We start from the raw sequence: 26,790 nt of genomic DNA, 5'->3' as shown, positions 1-26,790 counted from the left end.
CTACAATTTAGTGCTAGCCTAATCATGAGACCATTTACAATGCCCAATTAACCAACCAACCAGTACATCTTTGGACTGTAGAAGGAAAGCCATGAGGTCATGGGGAGAACCTACAAACTCCTTATAGGCAGCGGCAGGAAATGAATCTGCTCATACTCTTTGAGAATGACAAGGTGGAAAGTAGATGGATGGGATACATTAGGGAGTTGTACTACGATGCTAGAAATGATCAGAGTGAGAAGAACACGGAAGGTCCGGAAATTTTGGTAGCGAAAGTAAGAGCAGAAAGTTAAAAACTGGTAAAGCTTATGGTGTAGATGGTATTACAGCCGAAATGTTGAAATGCCTTGGCGACTCAGAGTTTGAGGCGATCACGAGGCTTTGCAATACAATCTACTCAACAGTAAAGTGGCCTACAGATTTTGTGGTGTCAGAGTTTGCCATGATCCCAAAGAAAAGTAAGAGCACGAAATGCTCAGACTTTAGAACTATAAGTCTTATAAGTCATGCCTCCAAGATCTTGTTATTAATACTTTTCAGCAGAATAAAAAGGACAGTCCTTAATGAAATTAATGAGTGCCAGGGCAGATTTATACTGGGTTAGGGTACCTGTGAAGGGATTTTCAATTTGCAAACGATTGTGGAACGAGGTCCAGAAAAAAAAAACATTTACCTGTGCTTCCTGGATTACAAAAAAGCTTTTGACTGAGTCAATCATGAACAGCTGGTCAATTGCCTAAACTCATTGGGGCTGGATGGGCAAGATGTTCGACTGATTGCGCGTCTGTACTGGCATCAGAAGGCAGTAATAAGAACTAGTGGTGGGAATTCACCGGAAGTTGAGATCCAAAAACGGGTTCGCCAGGGCTGCATTATCTCCCCTTTATTATTTAACATTTACTCAGAGGTAATCTTCAGGGTGTTGAACGATAAAGTTGGTATCCAAATTGGTGGAGTGACGGTAAACAACTTGAGGTATGCAGATGATTCAGTTTTGTTAGCCGAGACTAAGGACGAGTTACTCAGAATAGTAGATAAGATAAATGCTGAAGGAGAACGATTTGGAATGAAAATAAATGCTGCAAAGACGAAGGAAGAAATCCCCAAAATCAGTATCAAAATTAACGGTGTAGGCATACAGCAAGTCAAGAAGTTTGTGTACTTGGGACAGATGGTCACAAAGGATGGGAAATGTGATACAGAAATTAGACAAAGAATTGAGATTGCAAGATCAACGCTCTGGAGCCTGAGTGACGTGCTGTGTGGCAAGAGGTTGGACTTTGGGCTGCGTTGTAGAATTTGGAAATGCTATGTCTGGAGCAGTCTGTTGTATGGAGTCGAATCATGAACCTTATGCAAGGAAGTGCAAGGACAATTGGAGGCATTTGAAATGTGGTGTTTAAGGAGAATGCAGAAAATTAGATGGGCGATGAAGGTCAGTAATATGGAAGTGTTGAAGAGTGAGGAGAGAAAAGGAGTTGCTGAAGAATGTGCAGAAAAGGAAGCTGGAATATGCCGGGCACTTGTTAAGAGGTGGTGGACTGCAGAAATTGTTATTGGAAGGGATGATAGAAGGAAAGAGGGAAAGAGGAAGGCAGCGAACCACTTGGTACGATAATGTGAGGCAATGGACTGGGTTGAGTTATGCTGAGGCCAGAAAAAGAGCACAGGATCGAAGAAGATGGAGGTGCATAGCTGCCAACCCCGGATTCGGGACGGTACCCACTGACTGGCTGACTGACTACTGGCACTGTAAAGCATTGCGCTAACCACTATGTTACTGCACTGCCCCAAATTTCATACTGTAAAAATAACCCTAAAAAAGTTCACAAGAATAATCTAGAATATAAAGATAATTGGTAAAAGCAAAACAAGTTAGCAAGAAATTATTATTCAAACATCCAAGGATTGCAAAGCTCAATACTGTTTAACAGGCTGTAGCATTATAATCATCAGGAAACAGAAAAGTTGAAAAGGAGCTGTGAAGTGCAAAACTATAGCATTAACGAATATAAATTATTTAACCAAAACTGCCTTTAACACTTAAGCACCACTTTCCACTTTAAATACAGACCTGAGTTAAGAGATTCAAGGTAGTTAAGAGGATGTCATGCAAAATGCACTGAAACAGTCCGACTAGACATTTAGTCCAGCAACACTGTACCTGCTTAGACTGTGTATTTATCTAACAAATACTTCAGGCAATTACTGTGATAAATTTGTTAATTGGGTGTTTGTCATCTAGCTGGTTTACACTATAGAAATCTAGCTAAAGCTAAAGCACTGTACCTATTATGCTGATATTCCCACCTTTTCCCTTCATAAAGGTTATAAAGTTCAGGGTGAATGCCAATATGATTTTGTGCACTCTGATCTTTTATAAATACAAGAAAATAGCTACTGTTGGAGACCGAGCCTGGAGATTCTCTATACAAGGGCTTTATCTTGTTTATCACAGAGACAGCAAAGCAGAATGAGACACCCCTTTGCCCATATTGTCCTGTGAGCATACTAACAGCAGGACATCCTTATAAATCAAAAGGAATTCTATTCCCTCAATACACTGCTAGATTGCAATCACAGGTAGTGCATGTTGACGTCTTGTAGATCTGAGCCCAATGCCCTGGCAGCAGATGGCATTCATTCACCTTCACCGGTGACCAGTGCTGAGGCGAGGAGCCTCAGACATTTGAGTACAAATTAAAATTATCAACATAACATTTTTAGCTCTATTGAACTATTGCAAAAGTCAGCAATATTATGCAATTAAATGCATTTTATTCAACACAAGTTATTTACTTGATTCTCCAAATTCCTATGTGATACAAGTAGTCTGAAATTATATTTGTGTTCAGTTTCAAGCAGTCCATCATAAACAAAAAAAAATTTGAGAAAGCAACACTTTTGAAAAAAAGTTGTCCAGTGTATTCTTTAAATCTTTCAAACTTATGGATAAAATTAAATCTTCAGCTATATACTCTTTTAGTTTGTCCGTTGTTCAAGTTAGTTGGTTTCCATCAAGTTGGGATATTAAATTTTACAAACCACCCCCACCTAACACACCATACCTTTTACTTAGGAATTAACACAGAACTTGGCCACATACAGTAATTTATTCTTATTTTAAAAACACAGCAAATATTAATTAGTTAAATTATCTAATGCATTTAAATTACATTGTTTACTGTCAGCTTCTAAACATTGTTTCTTAAAACAGTGAAAAGAAATCTTAATGGGTTAAAACTATTGTGTATTTAATATTTAAGTAGTATTTGAGTAGTGTTGTAAATATATTGTTTGATTAAGCATTTTTGTTTGTTTAAATAACTCATTACAGGTGTTATGTACCCCGTAACTGGGTTGCCAAACCAGCAGAAATGGATCACTCAGTTGGAGTCTGGAGTACTAGAACTAAGAAAGTTTTATTAAAGAAACAAGCAACACAGTAATCGAAAGGATAATAAGTGCAACAGTTCAGCGATGATAAACACACATGTGCACAGAATTAAGATAACAGCATCAATCAAGCTCTATCGTTGTCTAGGGGGTAAATGACCAAATTTCAAAATGACTCAAAGTTCAGTCCAGTTCAGTTCGCAGTAATCGTTGCCATGGCGAGGGACAACGTGGGGGGAGAGAGAGAGAGTACAGGAACAACTGATCATTCAGAACACTGCTTCACTCACAGACCAGCGAGATTGCTCACAAGCAACTTTTGGGCGGGTCCTTGGTGATGTCACCTGAGGTCACCGACTGTGACCCCTCCTCCAGATGTGGTCAATCCTCTGCAGTGAACCCGGCACCCAGGCAAGGGCGGACACACACCGGGTTCCCGCTGATCGTACCTTTCCACCCTTGTCGTTGTCTGATACTTCTCACCCACTCGTGAGAGGCGCACAGCTTCCAGGGTCTCGTTACCTCAGGTGGCGTGTGTTTCTGTCTTAGCGAACCTGTCCCCTTTTTATCCCCCTGCTGGGGTATCGCCTGTCCATCACTTCAAACAGTTCAGGGTTCAAAGGGGGAGCCGCTCCAGACAGCTCTTTCTCCCACGTCCCTTCATTACACATCTCCAGACGCTGCTCCATTGTTCCTTATCTCTCCTTCCCCTGAGGGCAGGTGGCAGACCAACTGCTGATGCCACTGATGCTAGCCCAGGCCAGCAAACATCTTAATTTTATGTGTATTCTCGTAACACAGGTTATATATAAAAGTAAGTGAATGGCAAATGTCATCAAGCCACCACGTGATATGTCCATATTTCGTGTAAAAGTGCAAACTAAGTATGCACATTCGTTAACACGAGGAAATGTGCAGATGCTGAAATTTCAAGCAACACACATAAAAGTTGCTGGTGAACGCAGCAGGCCAGGCAGCATCTCTAGGAAGAGGTACAGTCGATGTTTCGGGCCGAGACCCTTCGTCAGGACTAACTGAAAGAAGAGCTAGTAAGAGATTTGAAAGTGGGAGGGGGAGGGGGAGATCCGAAATGATAGGAGAAGACAGGAGGGGGAGGGATGGAGCCAAGAGCTGGATAGCTGATTGGCAAAAGGGATATGAGAGGATCATGGCACAGGAGGCCTAGGGAGAAAGAAAAGGGGAGGGGGGGAAAAATCAGAGGATGGGCAACGGGTATAGTGAGGGGGCCGGAGGGAGCAAAAGGAGAGAGAGAAAAGGAATGTGTGTATATAAATAAATAACGGATGGGGTATGAAGGGGAGGTGGGGCATTAGCAGAAGTTTGAGAAGTCAATGTTCATGCCACCAGGTTGGAGGCTACCCAGACGGAATGTAAGGCGTTGTTCCTCCAACCTGAGTGTGGCTTGACAAGTATAAGCCTAGTCGATCCAGTCTTTCATCATATGAAAGTCCTGCCATCCCAGGAATCAATCTGGTGAACCTTCTTTGCACTCGCTCTATGGCAAGAATGTCTTTTCTCAGATTAGGGGACCAAAACTGCACACAATACTCCAGGTGTGGTCTCACCAAGGCCATGTACAACTGCAATAGTACCTCCCTGCTCCTGTACTCGAATCCTCTTGTTATGAATGCCAGCATACCATTCGCCTTTTTCACTGCCTGCTGTACCTGCATGCCCACTTTCAAACCCTGGTGTATAATGACACCCAGGTCTCATTGCACCTCCCCTTTTCCTAATCGGCCACCATTCAGATAATAATCTGTTTTCCTGTTTTTGCCACCAAAGTGGATAACCTCACATTTATCCACATTAAATTGCATCTGCCATGAATTTGCCCACTCACCTAACCTATCCAAGTCACCCTGCATCCTCTTAGCATCCTTCTCACAGCTAACACTGTTTTGGAGTTGCAAGACATAACAGTGCCGACGAGAAAATTTTAAGCAAACCTGAGACGACTACCTAGCTGTTGAAACGTGGTGAAACATTCTAGTTTAATAAAAAGCAAGGCACATTTTTTTCTTCAGAGTAGCACATTTCCTTCACAAAAGAAAAAAATTGAGTTAAAAAAAGCAGCATAATCATTTAAAATCGAGCAGAAATAGCTGGCTACATCTGAAGGATTGATAAATTTGACTGCACAATAGAGAACTGGATATTATATAGTGAATAGATTGAGCAGTAATTTAAAGCAAATGTTATAGCCAATAAGAAGCAAGTACCAATTTTACTGACCGCATTGGATTTAAAGGCATACAGTTTGCTTAGAATCAAACCACCTGAAATGAATGTTGCTGATATCATGAAAGTAATGCAGGAACATTTAGAATCGAAACCATTGTTGATTGTAGAACACCTTAGGTTTCATAAGCAGAATTAAGGGGAGTCCATTTCAGCGCTGAATTGATGAGATTGTATGAGCATTGTCAGCTCAGTGATAGACTTAATGATGCACTGAGAGATAGTTTAGCTTGTAGAATCTTACCAGAAAGCATTCATAAGCGGCTCCTAGCAGTCAGAAGCCAAGAAGGAGGAGTCTGTCAGGATCTGTGGTGTTTTAGGGTTGCTATCAACCCTGTATTGAAAGTAGATCACTATCCTCTGCCCGGGATAGAGGATATCTTAGCAGAGCTTTCTGAAGAGAAACACTTCAGCAAAGTGGACTTAACTGAGGCCCACCTACAGATGAAGTTAGAAGAAGAGTCCAAAGTGTTCTTCACTATAAACAGTCACATAAGGCTTTAATCGCTATAATAAGCTTATTTTTGGAGAAGCATCTGCACCTGCACTCTAGCAGAAAGCTATGGACAAGGTGCTGCAAGGCTGCCCAGGCACTTGGATGACACCATTTTAATGGAAATAATGAGGAACACCTCCAAAATCTCAAGGTAGTCTTTAAGGGATTAGAAGATTATGAGCTCAGAGCAAGATGCAACAAGCATGAATTCTTTAAACCAAGCACCACTTACTGTAGTCACTCCATTGACGCACAAGTATTGCACAAGTGTGCTGTGAAAATTCAATGCCCTAAGGCCAAAGGACGTGTCACAGTTCTGGAATATTTTAGGATTTGTTAATTACAATAACTGGCTCCTGCCAAACCTGGTTACTGTGTTCTACACCTTGAACTCATTACTACAGATTGGAGAGGAATGGCAAAGGACAAAACAGTGCCAGATGGCTTTCTAAAAGACAAAGGAAATGGTGACATCAGACACTGTACTCACACATTATGATCCACATTTGAAAATGGCTCCTAGCTGAAGCACAACTTACATTTAAAAGAGCAGTTGAAATAGCTGTATCAATGGAAACAGTAGATAGTGATGCAATTGAGTTGCAATAAGTAATTAAAGTGAGCATGAACAAATTTGCAGTGCCTAATCAGAAACCGGCCTGACCAAACAAACTCTGTTACCATTGTGGCAGGGGCTCAGATACACATACCCCAGACATACACCAGACCAATGCAGGTTTAAAGGCAAAACTTGCAGAAACTGCACCAAAGTTGGACACATATGAAGAGCATGTTGGGCAGACAAAAATAAATGGACTAAACAGAGAAGAGAAAAAGACTAAAAGTCAAGTTGCAGTTTCTAAAAGAGAACTATTCTGCATGCTGTTGATGAAAAAATTTGATAATGATTAAAGTGACAAAGGACTGGGTAGCCAAGTGAACAGTGAACTAATTAAAATGGACTTGGACACTGGCTCAGCTGTTTCAGCCATTCCACAAAATGATTTGCAGATATCCAACTAAGAACTTATACTGGAGAAAATATAACCCCTGTGGGAATGACATTTGTAATTCAGTGAAATACAACAGCCAGCAAGTCATATTGGGTTTGTATGCAGTAAAAAAAACAGGATGGCCAGCATTGTGGGGACCTGATTGTTTGAGATAACTACAATCTGATTGGAGATCCATCCACTACTTGGCATGCTGCATCCCCTGTAATAGAGTCAACTGAAAGCAAATGAAGAAAGGTACTGGATTATGCCACAACTGTCTCCATGCTGTACACCATGAACTGTTGCCCAACAGAGGGCAAACAGGTGTTGGTGCCAAACTCTGTGCTTCTGGGTGGAAATCATATTGGACCAAGGAAGGACCTTGCTGCTCAGACGGTATGAAACTGTTGAAAACAGTGGACTGATTACAACAGTTTTTGTAAAAAAGCTTCTGATATGTTAATCACAGTTACTTGAGAGATGTGGCTTGGTTCTCAGCAGGAAGAGTGTCAAGGAATTTTCGGAAAGTTGCAAGCTTTCAGCTTTTGTGACTATAAAGAACCAGAATACAGTCTGCATGCATTAAGTTATTACATGAACTTCAAGTGGAAGACAAAAAGCTGCTTGTAAAAGTAGATGCAAAGACCAAAGCTCAGCTGGATGAATGGAAGGCCAGAAAGAACAAAATCAATGAATATACAAGAACAAAGGAATCATCAGATGATGCTGTGAATGAGGAAGCCAAAAGGAGAAATCAGATCGTAAAGGCAGCAAAGGAAGGATTAAGAAGAGTGAACTAAATGCACCTTCCCAAGATCAAGATGCACATCCGAGAAAGAAGAATAAGGAAGAGAAAGAGGATGACATAAGAACTATGGAAATAGAAGAGGTTAAATGAGACCTAATTTCTCAAGACATTAGCAAACTCAGAGACAAGGACCTAAAGAAAAAGGAAGGCAAGAAAAAGAAAGCCAATAAGTTGAAAAGGGGAGAAGAGATAGAGAGAAAGAATGTGAGCGAGAAAAAGAAAGGCGTGAAAGAGAGAAGGAACGTGAGAAAGAAAAAGAGCAGGATAAACAGAAAGAAAGAAGCTGGGACCAGGAGAAAAGTAAGGGTCCAAATAGATCCAGAGAGAAAAACTGAGAGAAAGACAATAAGCTTTAGTGCCATCAGAACCACTTCCTGTAGACTCAGAGTCAACTCCTACAACCACCATGGAGGAGGTCCCAGAACCTGAGATTGTTTCACATTCAGTCTCACCTGCTAAGCAGAGTGAACTCCCTTGTCAGGAAAGATGTTATCCCACAAGAGTAAGAAAGCCTCCACAGTGATTAAATCTTTAGGCCTGAAAGGGACAATTTAACAATTTACTATGCTATTGATATTTGTATAATAGTTGCATTACATAGTATACTACATAGTTGAGATGCATGCTATATTGAGTTGGACTTCATAGCTAAGCAGGGGGAGTGTTGTGTATTTAATATTTCAGTGGCATTTGAGTAATATTGTAAATATATTATTTGATTAAGCATTCTTGTTTGTTTAAATAATTCGTTATGGGTTACATGTACAGGTGTGTGAATGATATTCATCATCACGCCACCACGTGATATGTGCACGTCTTGCTAAAAGTAAAAACTAAGAATGCACATGAGTTCTAGTATTTTCTGGCCCCCTTGTTTTTCTTGTAATTAGTTTTTTATGTTTTAGAGTTACAAATCATAACAACTATCACTCACATACAGGTGACCCATCCATTACAACCATTCAGTTAACAGAAATACGTACACCTACCCAAATCACTACCAAAAGTCACTACCCAAAAATTTGAGGTACAGAATAAAATAGACTTTCATGCAATTTTAAAGGTAAATAAACACTTTTTCCCCAATATGTATTTCCTGACGCATGTGCAAATGACATAGCCTCACATTACAGAAAATTGCAATATGCACCGTTACTGAGGAGCAAAATAACCTATAATGCAAGGGGTCATATACTAAGAAAATGATTAATGCTTTTTTAAAAATACTCAGCAGCATTTCCTGAAGCTGGCTTCCTTACAACTTGTTTAAGTAGCACCTGGAATAACAAAGGCAATGTATCATTGGCTCTTTAATACATGAAAATCAAGGCAAAAACATTCCCCATCTTCACATTTATTCAGTTTTTTATCAGATTTAGATAAAGATACCTCATTTTGCATTTGCTTTCTACATCTCGTTCATTAAATTGTCATCTTGGTTCTACCAAAAGCATCCTCAATTGCAGGTAGCAGGTTGTACAAACGTAGTTCAGATCTATCACTGGATTTTTAACACATAAACTTTGTTGACAACCCAACGCAATAAAGGGGGAACATTGGTTTTCCAATGTCTGGTCCTTTATTAAAGTGAGGATGATGGCTCAAATGAGTATTAGAGATACTATTACACTATATGGTAGGCATTATTATCCTTTCAGTATCTTGACCTGCAATCATCCCACAACCTAACATCAAAATTAAACTAACAAGTTGGTTGTGTGGATCATATATCCGTAAATTTCCTGTGCACCAACTGTCGGTAGATTTGCTTTATAATAACATAATTAGTTGCATAAAAGTAATACAATTATTAATTCAATACACAGTAAATGAATATTGTTATGCATATTTCTTCTCCATTTGTGCATGCTAATAATATATCAGCAAATTGCTCTGAAAATATCTGACTTTTCACCACTTGCCATTTGAAAATAGAGAGTTCTTCCCAAAGTTTATATTTTGGTCCAGATTTCAACATCCAACTGAATATTTCTACTGGTGTAATTTACAATGTTGAGTTTTTTTTAAATTGTAAGCATTTTTCTAGTTGTATTTTTCTTTTATATTCCTTGCTATTATAGTAGTGGGTGGCAGTACTCACTGCAGTAAATCTATTGCAGCCTGAACAATCTTAAAAGACACAAAAAGGCATCCCAAGTGTCTAATTGTAACAAACATAGAGCTTTGCACTGAATTAAAGCAGCACTGAAACTACTATGCAATTGATCAGGAAAAAATAAGCAAAAAATTATGTTAAACCCCAGAAATTCTGCCGATACTGAAAATTATGTTACTATTCAAAACTATCAGAAGGTTTTGAGGTACTACAGTATAAAAGTTGTCTCTGTTCATGCAAGTTCTAGGAGAAAATAAATACCAGTGACAGAGCAGCAAAAAGCATTACAATATAGTTATCTCAGAGTATGCAGGAAAGACTTTCATTTGATGTATGACTTGCCATTAAACTATATGACAATAAAGCATCATCTTAAATCATTTCTTTTAAACATGGCAAAAGCATCTTCACAGTGACAAAAAATCTAATAATAGAAACCAACCCCTTCCAATTACATGAAACCTAAATCTGTCATCAGATTTAAAATCACTTGCAGCAAATAACAAGGATAGTAATCAGTAACCCTTCAGTAAAGAGTAGACCATCTGCTCCTTCTCTGTTACACAGTTTCAAAACAATTTTTTTCTATGTACTGTATGTTGAGCTCTTAAAGAGATGCTGGAGCAGGTTAATAAAAACAATTCAACCTTATATCCTAATATTAGAATATAAATATCAATCAGATGTGAATGTGTGTTATCCTTCACACACACAAAATTATTCACAGCTATTAGATTATTTTTCAAGTAAAATCACTGTAAGTAATTAGGTAGGCTGCTAACCAGTCAGTTCACATCCCCGTCAATTACCATCCTACTAAAGTGGAAATTGTTGAATGCTTTAAGTTTCTGGGTGCAAATATCACCAAAAATTTATCCTGATCTAGCCTTGTACTGAAGATGGTATGGCCAAGAAAGCGTATCAGCACCTCCACTTCTCAGATGGAAATTCAGCATTTCCCTCGTGACCCTCGCCAATTTTTACAGATAGTCATAGTCATAGTCATACTTTATTGATCCTGGGTGAAATTGGTTTTCGTTACAGTTGCACCATAAATAATAAATAGTAATAAAACCATAAATAGTTAAATAGTAATATGTAAATTATGCCAGGAAATAAGACCAGGACCAGCCTATTGGCTCAGGGTGTCTGACCCTCTAAGGGAGGAGTTGTAAAGTTTGATGTCCACAGGCAGGAATGACTTCCTATGACGCTCTGTGTTGCATCTTGGTGGATGCACCACAGAATGCACCAATCTGCATCATAGTTTGGTAATTGGCAACTGTCCTGCCTCAGTCCACAAGAACTTGCAGAGGTTTGTTTACTTAACCTGGTTTATCACAAAAATCAGCCTCCAATCCACTGAATGCCTGCACTTTTCCATCTCCTTGGAAAAGCAGCCAACATTATCAAGTATACCTCCCAAATCAGTCATTCTCTGTTTTACCCCCTTCCATCAGGCAGAAGATACAAAAGTTTGAGAATATTTACCGCCAGGCTCAGGACAGCTTCTGTCCTCCTGTTAAAAATCCTCAAACTGATCTGTTACACGATAAAGTTGAACTCTTGATCTTTCATTCTCTCTCATCACGGTCTTTGCACTGTATTAACCTACCTACTCTGTATTTAGTTTGTAACTGTATCAGTGTGCTATATATTTTTTTGCTTTTGTACTACCTTGATGTACTTATTTGTGGATTGATTTGTCTGGCTAGCATGCAAACCAAAACCTTTGACGAGCTTCCACTGGTTTCCAATGTAGGGCAAGAGGTTCTCATTGTCTAGTTGACCAGGAACCTGCCTGGATTAGAAAACACATTTGATGTGTTGAGCAAGCTGGGGCTTTTCTCCTTGGAGCATGAGACACAACTTGATGGAAGTGCATAAGATCATAAGAGTAATAGACAGAGTGTGTAGCCAGCATCTTTCTCCCAAGGCAGAAATGGTTAATATAAGATGACATCCTTTTAAGGTTAGTGAAGGAAAGTTTAGGGTAGATGTCAGATTTTGTTTAAATACAGCATGGTAAGTACCTGGAATATATTGCCAGAGGTGATGATAGAGGCTGATACATTAGAGACATATAGAGACACTTCAGAAGACACATAGATGAAATAAAAATTAAGGGCTACTGGGTGCACAGGGAGGTGGGGGGAAGGGCTAGATTATTCAAGTACAGTATTTATTTAGTAGGTTAAAAGAGTGGCACAACATTATGGACCCCTGCTTCACTGTACTGTTCTAGGTTTGAGTTCTATGCATCTCAGTATATGTAACAAAAATAAACAATTACCAATTTTCAGCAATATCCCACAAGAAATATTGGAATAAAGAACCAGTTAAAATATTGTTGAAGAATCTTAGTTGGTAGACGGTAATTGATCATATCTTCAAAGAATTTGCTGTGTTTCAGATAGAGACCCGGGTCTACAAGGTTTTACATTAGCATCTATCCCATAGGTCAGCAGTCCCCAACCGCCGGGCTGTGGACCGGTACCAGGCCACAAAGCATGTGCTACCAGTGCGTGAGGAAACGATATGAGTGAGCTGCACCTTTCCTCATTCCCTGTCACGCACTGTTGAATTTGAACATAGGGTTGTCAACTGTCCCGTATTTGCTGGGACATCCCGCACATTGGACTAAATTGGTTTGTCCCATATGGGACTGCCCTTGTCCCGTATTTCTACCGCTAAGGTAGAGCGTTCCTATGATCCCTTTCGTGCCGAAATGGCGTAAAGTGAAGCAATTACCATTAATTTATATGAGAAAAATTTTTGAGCGTTTCCAGACCCAAAAAAAACCTACAAAATCATGCCAAATAACGCATAAGACCTAAAACAACAGTAACATATAGTAAAAGTGGGAATGATATGATAAATACACAGCCTATATAAAGTAGAAATACTTCTCTGCAATCACTGAAGCACTGTCTAGCGCAGTGAAAATCTCACGCAAGCGCTGTCGGAGCAGGCGCTCTCGGCAGAAACACTCTCTCCAGTAACCTTTAAGCTATGAGGCTGCCAAATCATACCAAGCAACAAATCATACTAAATAACACAAAAATACACAGCCTATATAAAGTAGAAATAATGCATGTACAGTATAGTTTCAGTTACGGGAATTGGGATGGTGTGTTAGACAGAGATGTCGGAGGTTGGGGTGGTGGGAGGTAGAGGAGACTGGGGTGTCATCTCATCGTTGTCTGTTTCCATCAGGGCAGGTAGGTCACCTTCTTCTATGTCTGCCTGCCTTGTTGTCGAAGGTTGAGGTTCGTTGTCTGCTGTGACTGATGTGCAAGGCTTGAAAAAGGACAGTATGCTTGACTGCTTAGCCTCGCGCATTTTTCTATCATACAGTTCTTTGTAAGTACTCAAAACATCCTGCAAACCTGCCCTAAACCTACGTACCCTTTCAAAATTAAAGTCATACTTCTCTGCAATCATTGCAGCACTGTCAATTGCAGCACAAATCTCACACAATTGCTTCACGTTCAGTTCCTGGACGACTTCACTTTCAGGCCGTTCGCTACTGTGTTCGGTTTCGATTGTTATCCTTTCCTCTTGCAATTGCATCAGCTCTTCATCTGTCAGTTCTTGGTCATGGGATGCCAAAACCTCTTCAACATCATCTTCGTCAACTTCCATAAACCCAGCCTCCTTAGCCAAGCTCACTATTGCCGTATTTATTGTTGATGGTTCGATGCCTTTAAAATTGTTCACTGCTTCGGGACAGAGTTTCCTCCAAAAGCCATTTCTCATCGAGACTGTTAGCCTATCGAGAGCATCTCCAATGTTGGCGATTGCCAATTTTATATTGTAGTCTTTTCAGATCTCTCGCAAAGATGCTTCGGAGTTGCCCTCTCTGTCAATGGCACTTACAATAAAATGCATCACATTTTGTGTATAGTAAGTCTTAATTGTGGCTATTCGGCCTTTGTCGCACGGCTGCAGCAACGATGTCGTATTCAGCGGTAAGAACGCAACATGAATGTTATCGCCATACTCGGTAATGCCAGGCGGATGAGCACCACAATTATCGACAATCACAAGACACCTATTATCGAGGTGTATTTTCTCTACAGTATTTTTCAACAAAAGGACTAACATATCGCTCATGTACTCAGAAAAAAGCATTCGGGTATTCCAACTGCTTGGATGTGAACGGAACACAACAGGAAGTGTTTTCTTATCAACGTCTTTAAGTGCCTTCAGATTTTCTGAATGGTACACTAGTAGAGGCTTAAGGACAGCATCACCAGTGGCGTTAATAATAGGCATTAGGGTAAACCTGTCCTTCGATGCCTTGTGTCCCTTAGCCTGCTTTTCTTCTTTCGAAATAAATGTCTTACTCAGCAATTTTTTTCCAAAAAATTGCAGTTACATCACAGTTAAACACTTGCTTATACGAATAACCACCTTCTGTAATGATATTCTTCAGTTCTGCTGGGAACTTTTGGGCAGCTTCAGTATCAGCCGAAGCACTCGCTCCAGTAAACATTAAACTATGAAGCTGTCCTCGCCTCAGAAACCGATCAAACCATCCATGACTACCTTTAAATTCCACTTTCACAATACGTTCATCACCATCAGCCAGTGCTTTCTGTTTCAGCTTATTAAAAAGACTGACTGATTTCTCAAGTATAAGAAAACTTAACGGAACACCACGCTTTGTACACCCATCAATCCACTCAAGCAGTAGACTTTCCATGTTATCCATTATTGGATGCCAACTAAGAGAGACCACTTTGCTACGAGCAGAACCAACAGTAACACCAGCAGCTTTAAAGATTCTTTCTCTCTGCGCATAGATAGTGCGAATAGTGGATGCAGGCAAGTTCAACGCGCGGACAATGTCCTTACTTCGTTCACCATGATCGAAACGCTTAATTATGTCTAGTTTTACACTAAGCGTAACACCCTTACGAGCTCTTTTCGGCTTTTCCGATACCTTGGAACTCATCTTGCTAACGGATGCACAAAATAAATCGAGATAAAGCACGTGTTTAAGCAATGGCGGCTAGAATGCAGTTCCGGGGGAGGAGCTTGGCTGCTTGGGCACGGGTTGCCTTTTTTCCTAACAGTGAAAACATCTTCTGTTAGCGAAAACAGGGAACTAATGCAGGTCTTTTGTAACAGCGAGGTGTTGTAAAGCGAACGTTCGAAAAATGGGGGACACCTGTAACACATAAAACCTAAAATAACACTAACATATAGTAAAAGCAGGAATGATACAATAAATACACAGCCTATATAAAGTAGAAATAATGTATGTACAGTGTAGTCGGGAAGATTAAGCCAAAACCGATTTGAGGAAAAAAATCGGCACATGCGCACACAAGTGGTACACACATGGTAGTCTTTCTCAGGGTAAACACTGTCCTGTATTTAACTGCTACTTTTGTCCCTTATTTGGCAGTGAGAAAGTTGGCAACCCTAACTGCAAAAGACATGTTGAGGTGAGTTTAACCCTACTCGAACACCACCCCCCAACCCCCCGGTCGGCTGGTCCGCAAGAATATTGTCAATATTAAACTGATCCACGGTGCAAAAAAAGATTGGGGGACCCCTGCCATAGGTAAATAAAACATGTAAATATAGTGTTAATCACCACAGCAACACACTTAGAAATTATAAATGTATAATCTAACTTAGAATGAAGCAATGAACAACCTAATAAAAGATAACCAACTTCAGAACCATGGTCTGTTTTTTAAAAAAGTCAAATTCATCATGCTGCAGAAACTGTAATAATGAACCAAACATTAAATGCAAGTGTTAGAAAGATACAAAGTGCAATACTGATAAACTGCTGAACTCAAATAAAATGCCTAACCTTGCATATTGTTGTTAGCTCTAGAATATATAAAATGAAAACAACGCACTATATACACAATGTAGGTCAAGCAGTACCTGCAGAGGAGCAGACAATGACCTTCCATCAGAACCAGAAATGTTAGAAGTACACCACTTTAAGCAAATCCACAACTTTTAAGCTTTCTGCACATTGCCTATCATAAACATTTTCTCTGCAGGGAAAACCATTTCAGTTTGGAAATTTTCAAAGGGGTAATGAATGAAAATGCATGCTTTTATTGGATCAGTAGCTAGTTCTCTATGAAAGCTGCTCACCTCTCACCTCTCTAGATTTTAACACAATTTGGGAATAAATTCAGGATAGCCTACGACTTTATTATCCGTTTACAAGGCAAGGACTCATGCATCTGTTGATAACGTTAAGTTCCAGCAAGCATAACTTTTTTTTATTTGTATCCACCCTAGATTATTGGAATGGGAAGTGGACTCCTGACATTGTACGGAATTAGGATTTGTGATTATTTTTATTGATGAGAAATTACATCTTTCTATGTGTACTTCTCATATGTTCCTCTAGAGGGTGCATCCTGACCAGTTACTGTCCAAGAAGGGAACAGTTGCACTTAAGAGCCCCAGAACTTAAAATTTTTTGATTGGAGAAGACACACCTCTTGGGGAAACAAAGCCATGAATCTGTTCTCCAACTACAGCCTGTTTAGTCTTCATCATTATTATGGTTGCAGTTTTCTTTTTATAAGGTTGCAAACAACGAATTGCAGGAGGAACTCAGCTGGTGAAGCAGTATTTGGGAAAGGTCAGTACTTGGATCAAGATTCTTCATCTGCTGTGGTCCAAGTCTAGATCTTGACTTGACCACAGATGTTGTCTGACTCGCTGAGTTCTTCCAGCATTTTGTTTTTTGCTCTAGATTCCAGCATCTTGTCTCCTTTATATAAGGTTGGTAAATGAATTAACACTGCTATTAATTATATCAGTAAATAACATTTCTAAAATCAACAAGATTGACTCAATGGATATATTTAATAACTACAGTAGTTCACCGCAAATCCATTTTCAAGAGAAGATCAGATTTACTTTCACACCTACTTTCAAATTACTTTTGAAATGAGATACACAATTTTGCATTGGCTACTATTATATAAGCTAATGCTCTCTCCACAAGCATTTCTATTTGAATCCACTTTTTAAAAAAAATATTAGTCACATTTTAAATCCCATCCCTCAATAACTTAGCAGAAAAAATACTCCATACTGCCAAAGGCAGCAGAGCAATCGAGGGCATAGTGAGGTTTCTGTGCATGTTCTGACATGTATTGCTCAGTTCATGATCACATGAGCAATGAACTGTGACAGAGGTGTTCCCAAAAGTTGGGAAATACATGAGCTTTGACTGGTGTGTCAGAATGTGCAAGATAAAAGCCACTCTATACTCACTGAAAACGAGTGTGACTAATTCATAATTGCTGAATTATTTACATGTACTTTCTGATCAGTTTTACGTTTGGTTTAATGGAATGAGGTGGATCAGAAATTACTGCAATTGCTCCATCATCACCAAACTTGGAAGGAGTATTTTGCAGTATGCAAGGAGAGAATATCTGGAACAGATTTTTTAAATGTTACATGGTTGGTGAATCACAAAGATTACTCAGCAGTGAGAAAACTTACGGGCAGCATATAACTAAATGAAAGAGTAGAAATTTGATAGACCTTTATCAGAACAACATTTACTTTAAGAAAGCAGATATATTGAGTAATTAATCCCTTTGCAGCTCATCCACAAGAATACGTTGAGTTAAACATTATGTATGCACAGCTTGAATTTCTTAATTTACTGAGTGCACACAGGGACTCAAGATCACATAACAGAGATGAGCTGCGATTGAAGATAGAAATAATAATATCACCATGTCAACGCTAATTAACATTTTAAAACTACAATATCTATCCTAATTTTTAATTTCAAATACATCCACATTAAAAATTGATCGAAAGAAACTAGAAAGATACGTTATGTTTAAAATAAAAAGTCGATATGGGATGGATCCAACATTACTAAGAGAGCTGGTAGCAAGGCTACAGTAGTTCTAGCCTGAATCTTCCAATCTTAAGATAGAGTGAAAATGGTATCGGACTGGAGAATGGTAAATGTAACACTCTCTTGAAAACAGAATTCAGGGACGTACCCAACTACTACTAGTAAGTTAGTTGTGGGGTATTGGAAAACATTATAAACTATATTGAAACCACTGTTTTCTAGGTATTTATTCAAGCGTGCATTTACTACATATCAAGTGTTTACTCAGGTGTTTACTATGCCTTTACTACGCATTAAGTGTTCGTTATTGAGTACGCAGGGGATTCCTACGGTACTTACTATGTAACCATTGATTTATTAGCTAGAATGAAAACCGTGTACTATTGACCCCATGAGAAAGAGAATGTGACCAAGTAGAAAGATAAGGGTGGTTGATTTACTAGCCGGAATGAAACCAGTGTATTATTGACCCCATGAGAAAGAGAACGTAACCAAGTAGAAAGATAATAGCTAGAGTGAAACATACAGCAGTATGCTAATGCAGTTAAGCCAGAAAAGGGCTATAAAGAACGCTGTGTACAAAAGATCGGCGGGCATTCAGCGGCTAGCTCACTGACTGTCTCAGCTTTGATTTGCAAATTAAAGTTTAAAAACTTCTTGAAGAATCTTCTGCGTCTCCTGGTCATTTGTAAAACCACGACAGGGGCAGGAAGTTTTTAGAAACAAAACAGTAATAGAAGCTCAGATTAATAAAGGAGAGACAGTTAGTTGAAGGCAATGATTGGATTGTTTTAATGAAGTAAATAGATACACAAATGGTGGGAAAGGTTAGGAGAATGGCAGATAGAAAATAGAGTGGAGAAATGGGAAGTGATATGCTTGACCTTGGTAGAAAATTAAATTTTATTTATTTTTAAATGGTGTGATTCTGAAACCTTTTGCTTTTCAGAGGGACCCTGTCTTCAAGCAGAAGATACTAAAAAATACTAAAAGTTGCATGCCATCTTGGACAATGTCTCCCATCCACTACATAATGTACTGGTTGGGCACAGGAGTACATTCAGCCAGAGACTCATTCCACCGAGATGCAGCACAGAGCGTCATAGGAAGTCATTCCTGCCTGTGGCCATCAAACTTTACAACTCCTCCCTTGGAGGGTCAGACACCCTGAGCCAATAGGCTGGTCCTGGACTTATTTCCTGGCATAATTTACATATTACTATCTAACTATTTATGGTTTTATTACTATTTAATTATTTATGATGCAACTGTAAAGAAAACCAATTTCCTATGGGATCAATAAAGTATGACTATGACTATGACTATAATATACACAAGCAACAAGCATTGAGGAAGGCAAATAGCATACAGGCCTATTCCCCAAGTAGTTGGCAATTATTGCAAGAGAATTCAAGTGCAAGAGCAAATAAACCTTGTAACACTTGTAAAGATAACATCAGAAACACTGTGCATGGCTCTGGTCTGGACCCGCGACCTGAGGGAAGACATAGTAACGAAGGGAGTACCCCAGAGGTTCACCAGATTAATTCCAGAGATAGAATCATTGTCCTAAGAGGAAAAGTTAAACAGATAAAGATTACATGAACAATAATCATAGAAGTGGGTTTATAATCTCTTCAGTTTAAGAGGAAAAGAGGAGAGGATGGCATAGGGACAGAGTTGATCACCCTAGCAGAACCAATGTTCAATCCTAAATTCTGTTGCTGTCAGTATAGAATTTGCATTATGTTTTCCTGTAGCTGTGAGGTTTCCCTGAGGTGTTCTGATTTCCAGAGGATCTGTCAGTAGAGCAATAAGGCAGCACAGTGTTGTTGTGGTTAGCAATATGTCTTACAGTGCCAACTATAAGATCAGGGTTCAATTCCCGCCAGTTTGTAAGGAGCTTGTATGTTCTCCCCATGAGAGTTTCTTCTGGGTGCTCAGTTTCTTCCCACATTCCAAAGACTTATGGGTTAAGCATTAGAAAGTTGCGGGCGTGCTATATTAGCACCCTAAGCATGGCAATACTTGTGGGCTGCCAAAAGCACATCACAGATTGCGTTGGTCATCGATGCAAACACTATATTTCACTGCATGTTTCAATGTACAAGTAACAAGTAAAGCTAATCTTTAATCTAACTATAAATTAGATTAAATGTAGGCATAAAAGATATCGAGGCCAGAGCTTAGGATAATGGCACCCAACAGCGACTCTTTTGCTTGCATCTTTGGAAACAGCTCTATTTCTATATTCAATATCTCTTTTTTTCTTTTTTAGGGTTCTTTTGAAGACTCTGACCTGGAGTTACATGCTAACTTACGTTCTTTGCGGGAATGGGACCCGTTCTTGGGGGTCTCACGACCAGCCATTTCTCGATATGCCAAGGACACAGCCTAGAAGACCAGCGCACCTTCAGGGTGCCAGATTTTCGTGGCTCTGGAGGTGGGCAGATTTAAGGTCAGTGCCTACAAAAAACTGGTGTGTCGTGAGAGACGGAAGATTGTAAGCAACGAGCTGGCTGCTGGTTGTGTGCCCAGAAACCTAAGATCTTTGGGTACAGAGTTCTGAAAAAGTGACACATAAATCGGCAAGTTGTTTTGTTATGTCTCCCCTCTCGCTGTGAAACGGCGACACCTCTTTTCCCTTATTAGGGAGAGAGAGAAAGAGAGCCTGTGGTATGTCAAATTACCGGGTGAATAAGTAGTCTTTGGGGTACTGCAAGTCTGTAACTTTATTGATGCTTTGCTGCACGCTGAGTGTTTGATAGGGGAGAGGGGGTTCGTCGCTTTGCTGCTGCATATGCATAGAGGGGGCTTTGAGGTTCTAACATATAACTGTCATTCATTCTTTGAGGCACTCCTCTGTTTTCGTAGATGATGGCGAAGAAAAAGAATTTCAGGATGTGTATTGTATACATTTCTCTGACATTAAATTGAACCTATTAAACCTATATGTGGGTATATGAGAAGGGGGTAAGGTTGCAGGAGAACCAGGGAAAGTTGATTTGATGAAGATGCAACCAAAAATAGGTTACAGGGAAACAATGGGACTGATGAGAGCCAGCACAGAATTGAAGGGCCATTATAGACAATAGACAATAGGTGCAGGAGTAGGCCATTCGGCTCTTCGAGCCAGCACCGCCATTCACTGTGATCATGGCTGATCATCCACAATCAGTATTCAGTTCCTGCCTTATCCCCATAACCTTTGATTCCGCTATCTTTAAGAGCTCTATCCATCTCTTTCTTGAAAGCATCCAGAGACTTAGCCTCCACAGCCTTCTGGGGCACAGCATTCCACATACCCACCACTCTCTGGGTGAAAAAGTTTTTCCTCAACTCCGTTCTAAATGGCCTACCCCTTATTCTTAAACTATGGCTTCTGGTTCTGGACTCACCCATCAGTGGGAACATGCTTCCTGCCTCCAGCGTGTCCAATCCCTTAACAATCTTATATGTTTCAATCAGGTCCCCTCTCATCCTTCTAAATTCCAGTGTATACGAGCCCAGCCACTCCAATCTTTCAACATATGACAGTCGCGCCATCCCAGGAGTTAATGTTGTGAACCTACGCTGCACTCCCTCAATAGCAAGAATGCCCTTCCTCAAATTTGGAGACCAAAACTGCACACAATACTCCAGGTGTGGTCTCACCAGGGCCCTGTACAGCTGCAGAAGGACCTCTTTGCTCCTATACTCAATTCCCCTTGTTATGAAGGCCAGCATGCCATTAGCTTTCTTCACTGTCTGCTGTACCTGCATGCTTGCTTTCAGTGACTGATGTACAAGAACACCTAGATCTTGTTGTACTTTTCCCTTTTCCTAACTTGACGCCATTCAGATAGTAATCTGCCTTCCTGTTCTTGCCACCAAAGTGGATAACCTCACATTTATCCACATTCAACTGCATCTGCCATGCATCCGCCCACTCACCCAGCCTGTCCAAGTCACCCTGCATTCTCGTAACATCCTCCTCACATTTCACACTGCCACCCAGCTTTGTGTCATCTGCAAATTTGCTAATGTAACTTTTAATCCCTTCATCTAAATCATTAATGTATGTTGTAAACAGCTGCAGACCCAGCACTGAACCCTGCGGTACCCCACTGGTCACCGCCTGCCATTCCGAAAGGGACCTGTTAATTGCTACTCTTTGTTTCCTGTCAGCCAGCCAATTTTCAATTATGTCAGTACTCTGCCCCCAATACCATGTGCCCTAATTTTGCCCACTAATCTCCTACGTGGGACTGTATCAAAGGCTTTATGAAAGTCCAGGTACGCTACATCCACTGGCTCTCCCTTGTCCATTTTCATAGTTACATCCTCAAAAAATTCTAGAAGACTAGTCAAGCACGATTTCCCCTTCGTAAATCCATGCTGACTTGGACCTATCCTATTACTGTTATCCAAATGTGTCGTAATTTCGTCTTTTATAATTGACTCCAGCATCTTTCCCACCACTGACGTCAGGCTAACTGGTCTATAATTCCCTGTTTTCTCTCTCCTTCATTTCTTGAAAAGTGGGACAACATTAGCCACCCTCCAATCCACAGGAACTGATCCTGAATCTATAGAACATTGGAAAATGATTACCAATGTGTCCACAATTTCTAAAACCACCTCCTTAAGTATCCTGGGATGCAGACCATCAGGTCTCGGGGACTTATCAGCCTTCAGACCCAACAGTCTATCCAACACCATTTCCTGCTTAATATAAATTTCCTTCAGTTCATCCATTACCCTAGGTCCTTTGGCCACTATTATATCTAGGAGATTGTTTGCGTTTTCCCCAGTGAAGATAGATTCAAAGTACCTGTTCACCCAGTCTGCCATTTCCTTGTTCCCCATAATAAATTCACCCGTTTCTTTCTTCAAGGGCCCAGTTTTGGTCTTAATTATTTTTTTCCTTTTCACATACCTAAAGAAGCTTTTACTACCCTCCTTTATATTCTTGGCTAGTTTACCATCATACCTCATTTTTTCTCCACATATTGCCTTTTTAGTTACCTTCTGTTGGTCTTTAAAAGTTTCCCAATCCTCTGGCTTCCCACTCATCTTTGCTATGTTATACTTCTTCTCTTTTATTTTTATACTGTCCTTTACTTCCCCTGTCAGCCATTGTACAAATAGCATCTTTATACGTTATTTTGTCATGAGAAAATATGTTAATATCATGAGAGATTAAAACATTGAAGTTACAAGATAGAGGCATTGGCGAGGCCCATAAATATACAGTGAATGGATGGGGCAGTTATAGACCATATGAAAGCAGAAGGGATTAGTTTAATTAAATGTCATTAGCTTACTTAGTCAGGCACAACATCATGTGCCGAAGGGCCTGTTCAGATGTTTCACCATTCTATGTACATTCAAAACCTTTACGGGCCTTGACGTTAGTGTATAAATAATCCCTTCCCTGGATTTGATGTTGCATTCTCAACATAAAGGGTCAATTACTCTGGACAGCAGAAAAATAAATGTCTTTACACAGAGAATAGTGGATCCTTGAAATTCTCTGCCCATGACAGGGATAGAGACAAAGTACTGAAAGTACACAAAATCGGGATCTAAAATAGTTTTGATCTGAAGGGAACCAAATCCATATGACAGATGTAAAAGAGCAACAAGATTTTGTTTAATGCTGTAGTGTATAATGGGTTGAACAACCTACAGACTTCTGCTTATATTTCTTATGTTCTTAAAAGGAATTAAATTAATGTGGTCATAGATTTGGCAGATAAAATAAAAAGGAGTACAGCAGCATTTTGGTTATTATGCTAGTCTAGCAACCAAATTTCTGTTTCAGTTATATAGAAACTAGATTCAGATTCATTTATCACATGTACATCAAAACATGCACAGTTCAAATCCCACTTCCCTAGCTGGGAAAACTAAATAAACTTGCAAGTTAGAGAAAAAAGGCTACCATCAGTAACAGGGGTACAGAAGCATGGATCGGGGCATAAAGAGGAAGCTGTGCAGGTAAATGACTGGCATGGAGATAACCAAATTGAGTCAGGAAGGGACAGATCATTCAAATACATAAAACTTGGCTACGAAAGACGGTTTTTTAAGACAAGTATTGCCACAGCAAAAATATTATAAAGACAACTATAAAGATTCCTGATCTGATGGTACAAAGAATTCATAATATAGTTGATAAGTAACAGCACAAAGAGATATAAACAAATAAAATAAAATTGGCATTTTGGATATAAGACAATAGTGACACAGCCTAGCAGCTGAATGTCTGAGAATATTCAATATTTAGATTGGCAGATAAAAAAAGGGAAGGAAGGAAGGTGGCATTGTTATTAAAGGATGAAAACAGAACAATAGTCAAAAGGAATATTGTTTCAGCAACCCAAAATGTAAAATCTGTAAAATCAGGTGTGTGTGTGTGTGTGTGTGTGCACGCGCGCGCACGAGCACGCGTGTGTTGAGGAGGAAGGGAGCTGGAGGGGGGAGGGAGATAGGAAGATGGGGGATGGGAGTATCAGGGATGTGAAAGAGAATATTTTCCAGGGAAATATTGGGACTGATGACACCCAACATAGAGTCACACAACATTGAAACAGGCCCTTTGGCCTAACTGGTCCATGCCACCCAAGTTTCTCATCTGTTAGTCCTATCTGCCCAAATCCCACTAAACTTTTCCTAACCATACTATAACAGTTTAAAAAAAATGTATACCTGTCCAAGTATCTTTTAAGTGTTGTCAAAGTACCTGATTTAATCATTTCCTCAGGCAGCTTATTCCCACTCTGTGTGGAAAAAGTTGTCCCTCACTTTAAACCTATGCCCTTAAGATTTTGATTCCCAACGGTAGGTAAAGGTCTCTGCAGTTTCACCCTGACTATTCCCTTTCAAATTGCTCCAACCCATCCTCCTGCCATTTAATGAAAGAAGTCCCAACGTTCTCAACCTCTCTCATAACTCAGTGCCCTGAGTTGAGCCAACATTCTTGTAAATTTCCTCTGTACACTTTCCAGTTTATCAGGTTAAACAACCTCCTTCCATGAATAACTATGAAAAAACACAATACTCAGCAGATCAGGTAGCATCAAAGCAAACATTTCAGCTTGAAGATCTTCTAAATTAATGGAATGATTTTTGAAAACAAAGGAAATGTGCTAACTTGATTCTAAAGCAAAGACAAAGGAATCACTTCCAGGCAAGGATTTTCAGTAGAATTCAAAAATCATTACTTACGTATAATTATGCATAATACACTCACCTAATTTGTAGATGATGACATAAATTAGATTCCAAATTGTTCCAGGCACTTTAAGGACTTCTCCTAATATTTTGCAGGGTTTCAGCACAAATAATCTGTTTTTTGCTTCAGAAGTATCTTCTAGTTCAGGTGTGAAATAGGAAATAATGATAGCTATAACATAGGCAAAACAGAATACTACGAAAACCGTATTCCAGCCAATATAGTCCATCACCGTTAAAAGCCCTGCTCCTGCAAGAAGAGAGCCCATTTTATAAGCCACAACTTGGATGGTATTGCCATAGCCAATATCCTCACTGCTAAGCAAATGAACTGCAATGCCATCTACAGCAATATCTTGAACTGAAGCAAAGAAGTTCATCAGGAGCAAGATGAAAGCCATTGCTGGGAAGTCCATAGCTGCAGTCAGTCTAGACATTACTAAGCAGCATAAAAACAGTCCAAACATGCTGCACAACAGCCATTTCCGTTTTGTTCCATATTGATCCACAAATGGAGCCCATAGTATCTTCAGCAACCAGGGAAAATACAACAACTTGGTCAAGCTAATTTTTGTAAATGTGAGTCCAGATGTTCGCAGGTAGATTGGGAGTAAACTGGACTGTAATCCGTAGGGCATTCCCTGTACAAAGTACAGTAAACCAAATAATTTCAGTTTAAAGGGTGCCATTTCAAATGGATGTCATCCACGGTAAAAGTATCCAGTTCCTTGTAAACCTGTGATGAATTCAATATCTGCAACAAAAAAATGCTTCTTTAAAAACTGCAGTAATATTTTTTTATATTAAACTCTACAACATCACTACCTTTATAGACAAAATGATTTCAAATTAATTTTGGTAGTCTAGGGTTATTAAGAATAAAATGTTAAAGAGTATTATAATTAGATAACTGAGGGTACTGAAGCTGAGCTGCCATATGTGAGCTGATAAAAATCCTAATCAACACAAAAAGATGAACTAGCTCAAACCTAGAATGGTAATGGTAAGAGTTAACTACATAACATCTCCTAGCAAAGTCACTGTTCATATCGATTACATTTTTACCTTTGCAAAAAATATTCTAATCCAAAAGTTTACACTGCAATCTAAGTTAGCTACAGCAAACTAGCTGAACTTGCCATTTATTTCAATTTGTTTGTGGAATTATAGAGGCTTGCTCAGCAGTTACTGACAACGTAATCATTTGGCTGTAAAGCACTTTGAAATGAACATCACTAAGTTACTGAATGCTCATTATTTCATTCTTTCCAAACAAAATTAAACAGAAATAGCATAAAATCTTAAAAGCTTTTTTTTTGTATTTGAGAAAGCTGTCAACTAAGGTTGCTACTTCAGAAAAAACATGAAATTTAAATATTTAAAGTATACAAACTCTAATTCATTTATTTTTAATTTTGAGATGTATTAAAACAGGTTAAATTTGGAAATCAGAGAGATGTGGCATGCTAAATAATAATTCCATAAAGTGATCTCCCCTCCATCTCCCCCCTTCTCTCTTTTTCTATTCCCCATCATGGTTACCCTGTCACTCCTTCTTTTCTCACCTGCCCTCTGGTTCCTCTCCTTTCCTCTCCGCTATGGTCCACTGTCCTGTCCTATCCTATT

General features: G+C 39.5%; 1 protein-coding gene across 2 annotated transcripts in view; it reads right to left on the bottom strand.

The window, feature by feature from the left end:
- The window catches only part of mfsd3 (major facilitator superfamily domain containing 3), a 76,787-nt gene that overhangs the window by 47,277 nt on the left and 2,720 nt on the right, over nt 1-26,790 (bottom strand). For both annotated transcript variants that reach the window (XM_063068747.1, XM_063068748.1), the window contains exon 2: nt 25,184-25,918. In XM_063068747.1, coding sequence (XP_062924817.1) covers nt 25,184-25,853 — 670 coding nt within the window. In that variant the 5' untranslated portion in view covers nt 25,854-25,918. The remainder of the gene's footprint in view (nt 1-25,183; nt 25,919-26,790) is intronic.

This window comes from Mobula hypostoma, chromosome 16 (assembly GCF_963921235.1).
Source record: "Mobula hypostoma chromosome 16, sMobHyp1.1, whole genome shotgun sequence".
In the NCBI taxonomy this organism is placed as follows: domain Eukaryota; kingdom Metazoa; phylum Chordata; class Chondrichthyes; order Myliobatiformes; family Myliobatidae; genus Mobula; species Mobula hypostoma.
The sequence above is the reverse complement of the archived record's forward strand: the minus strand, read 5'-3'. Positions and strand labels throughout refer to the sequence as shown.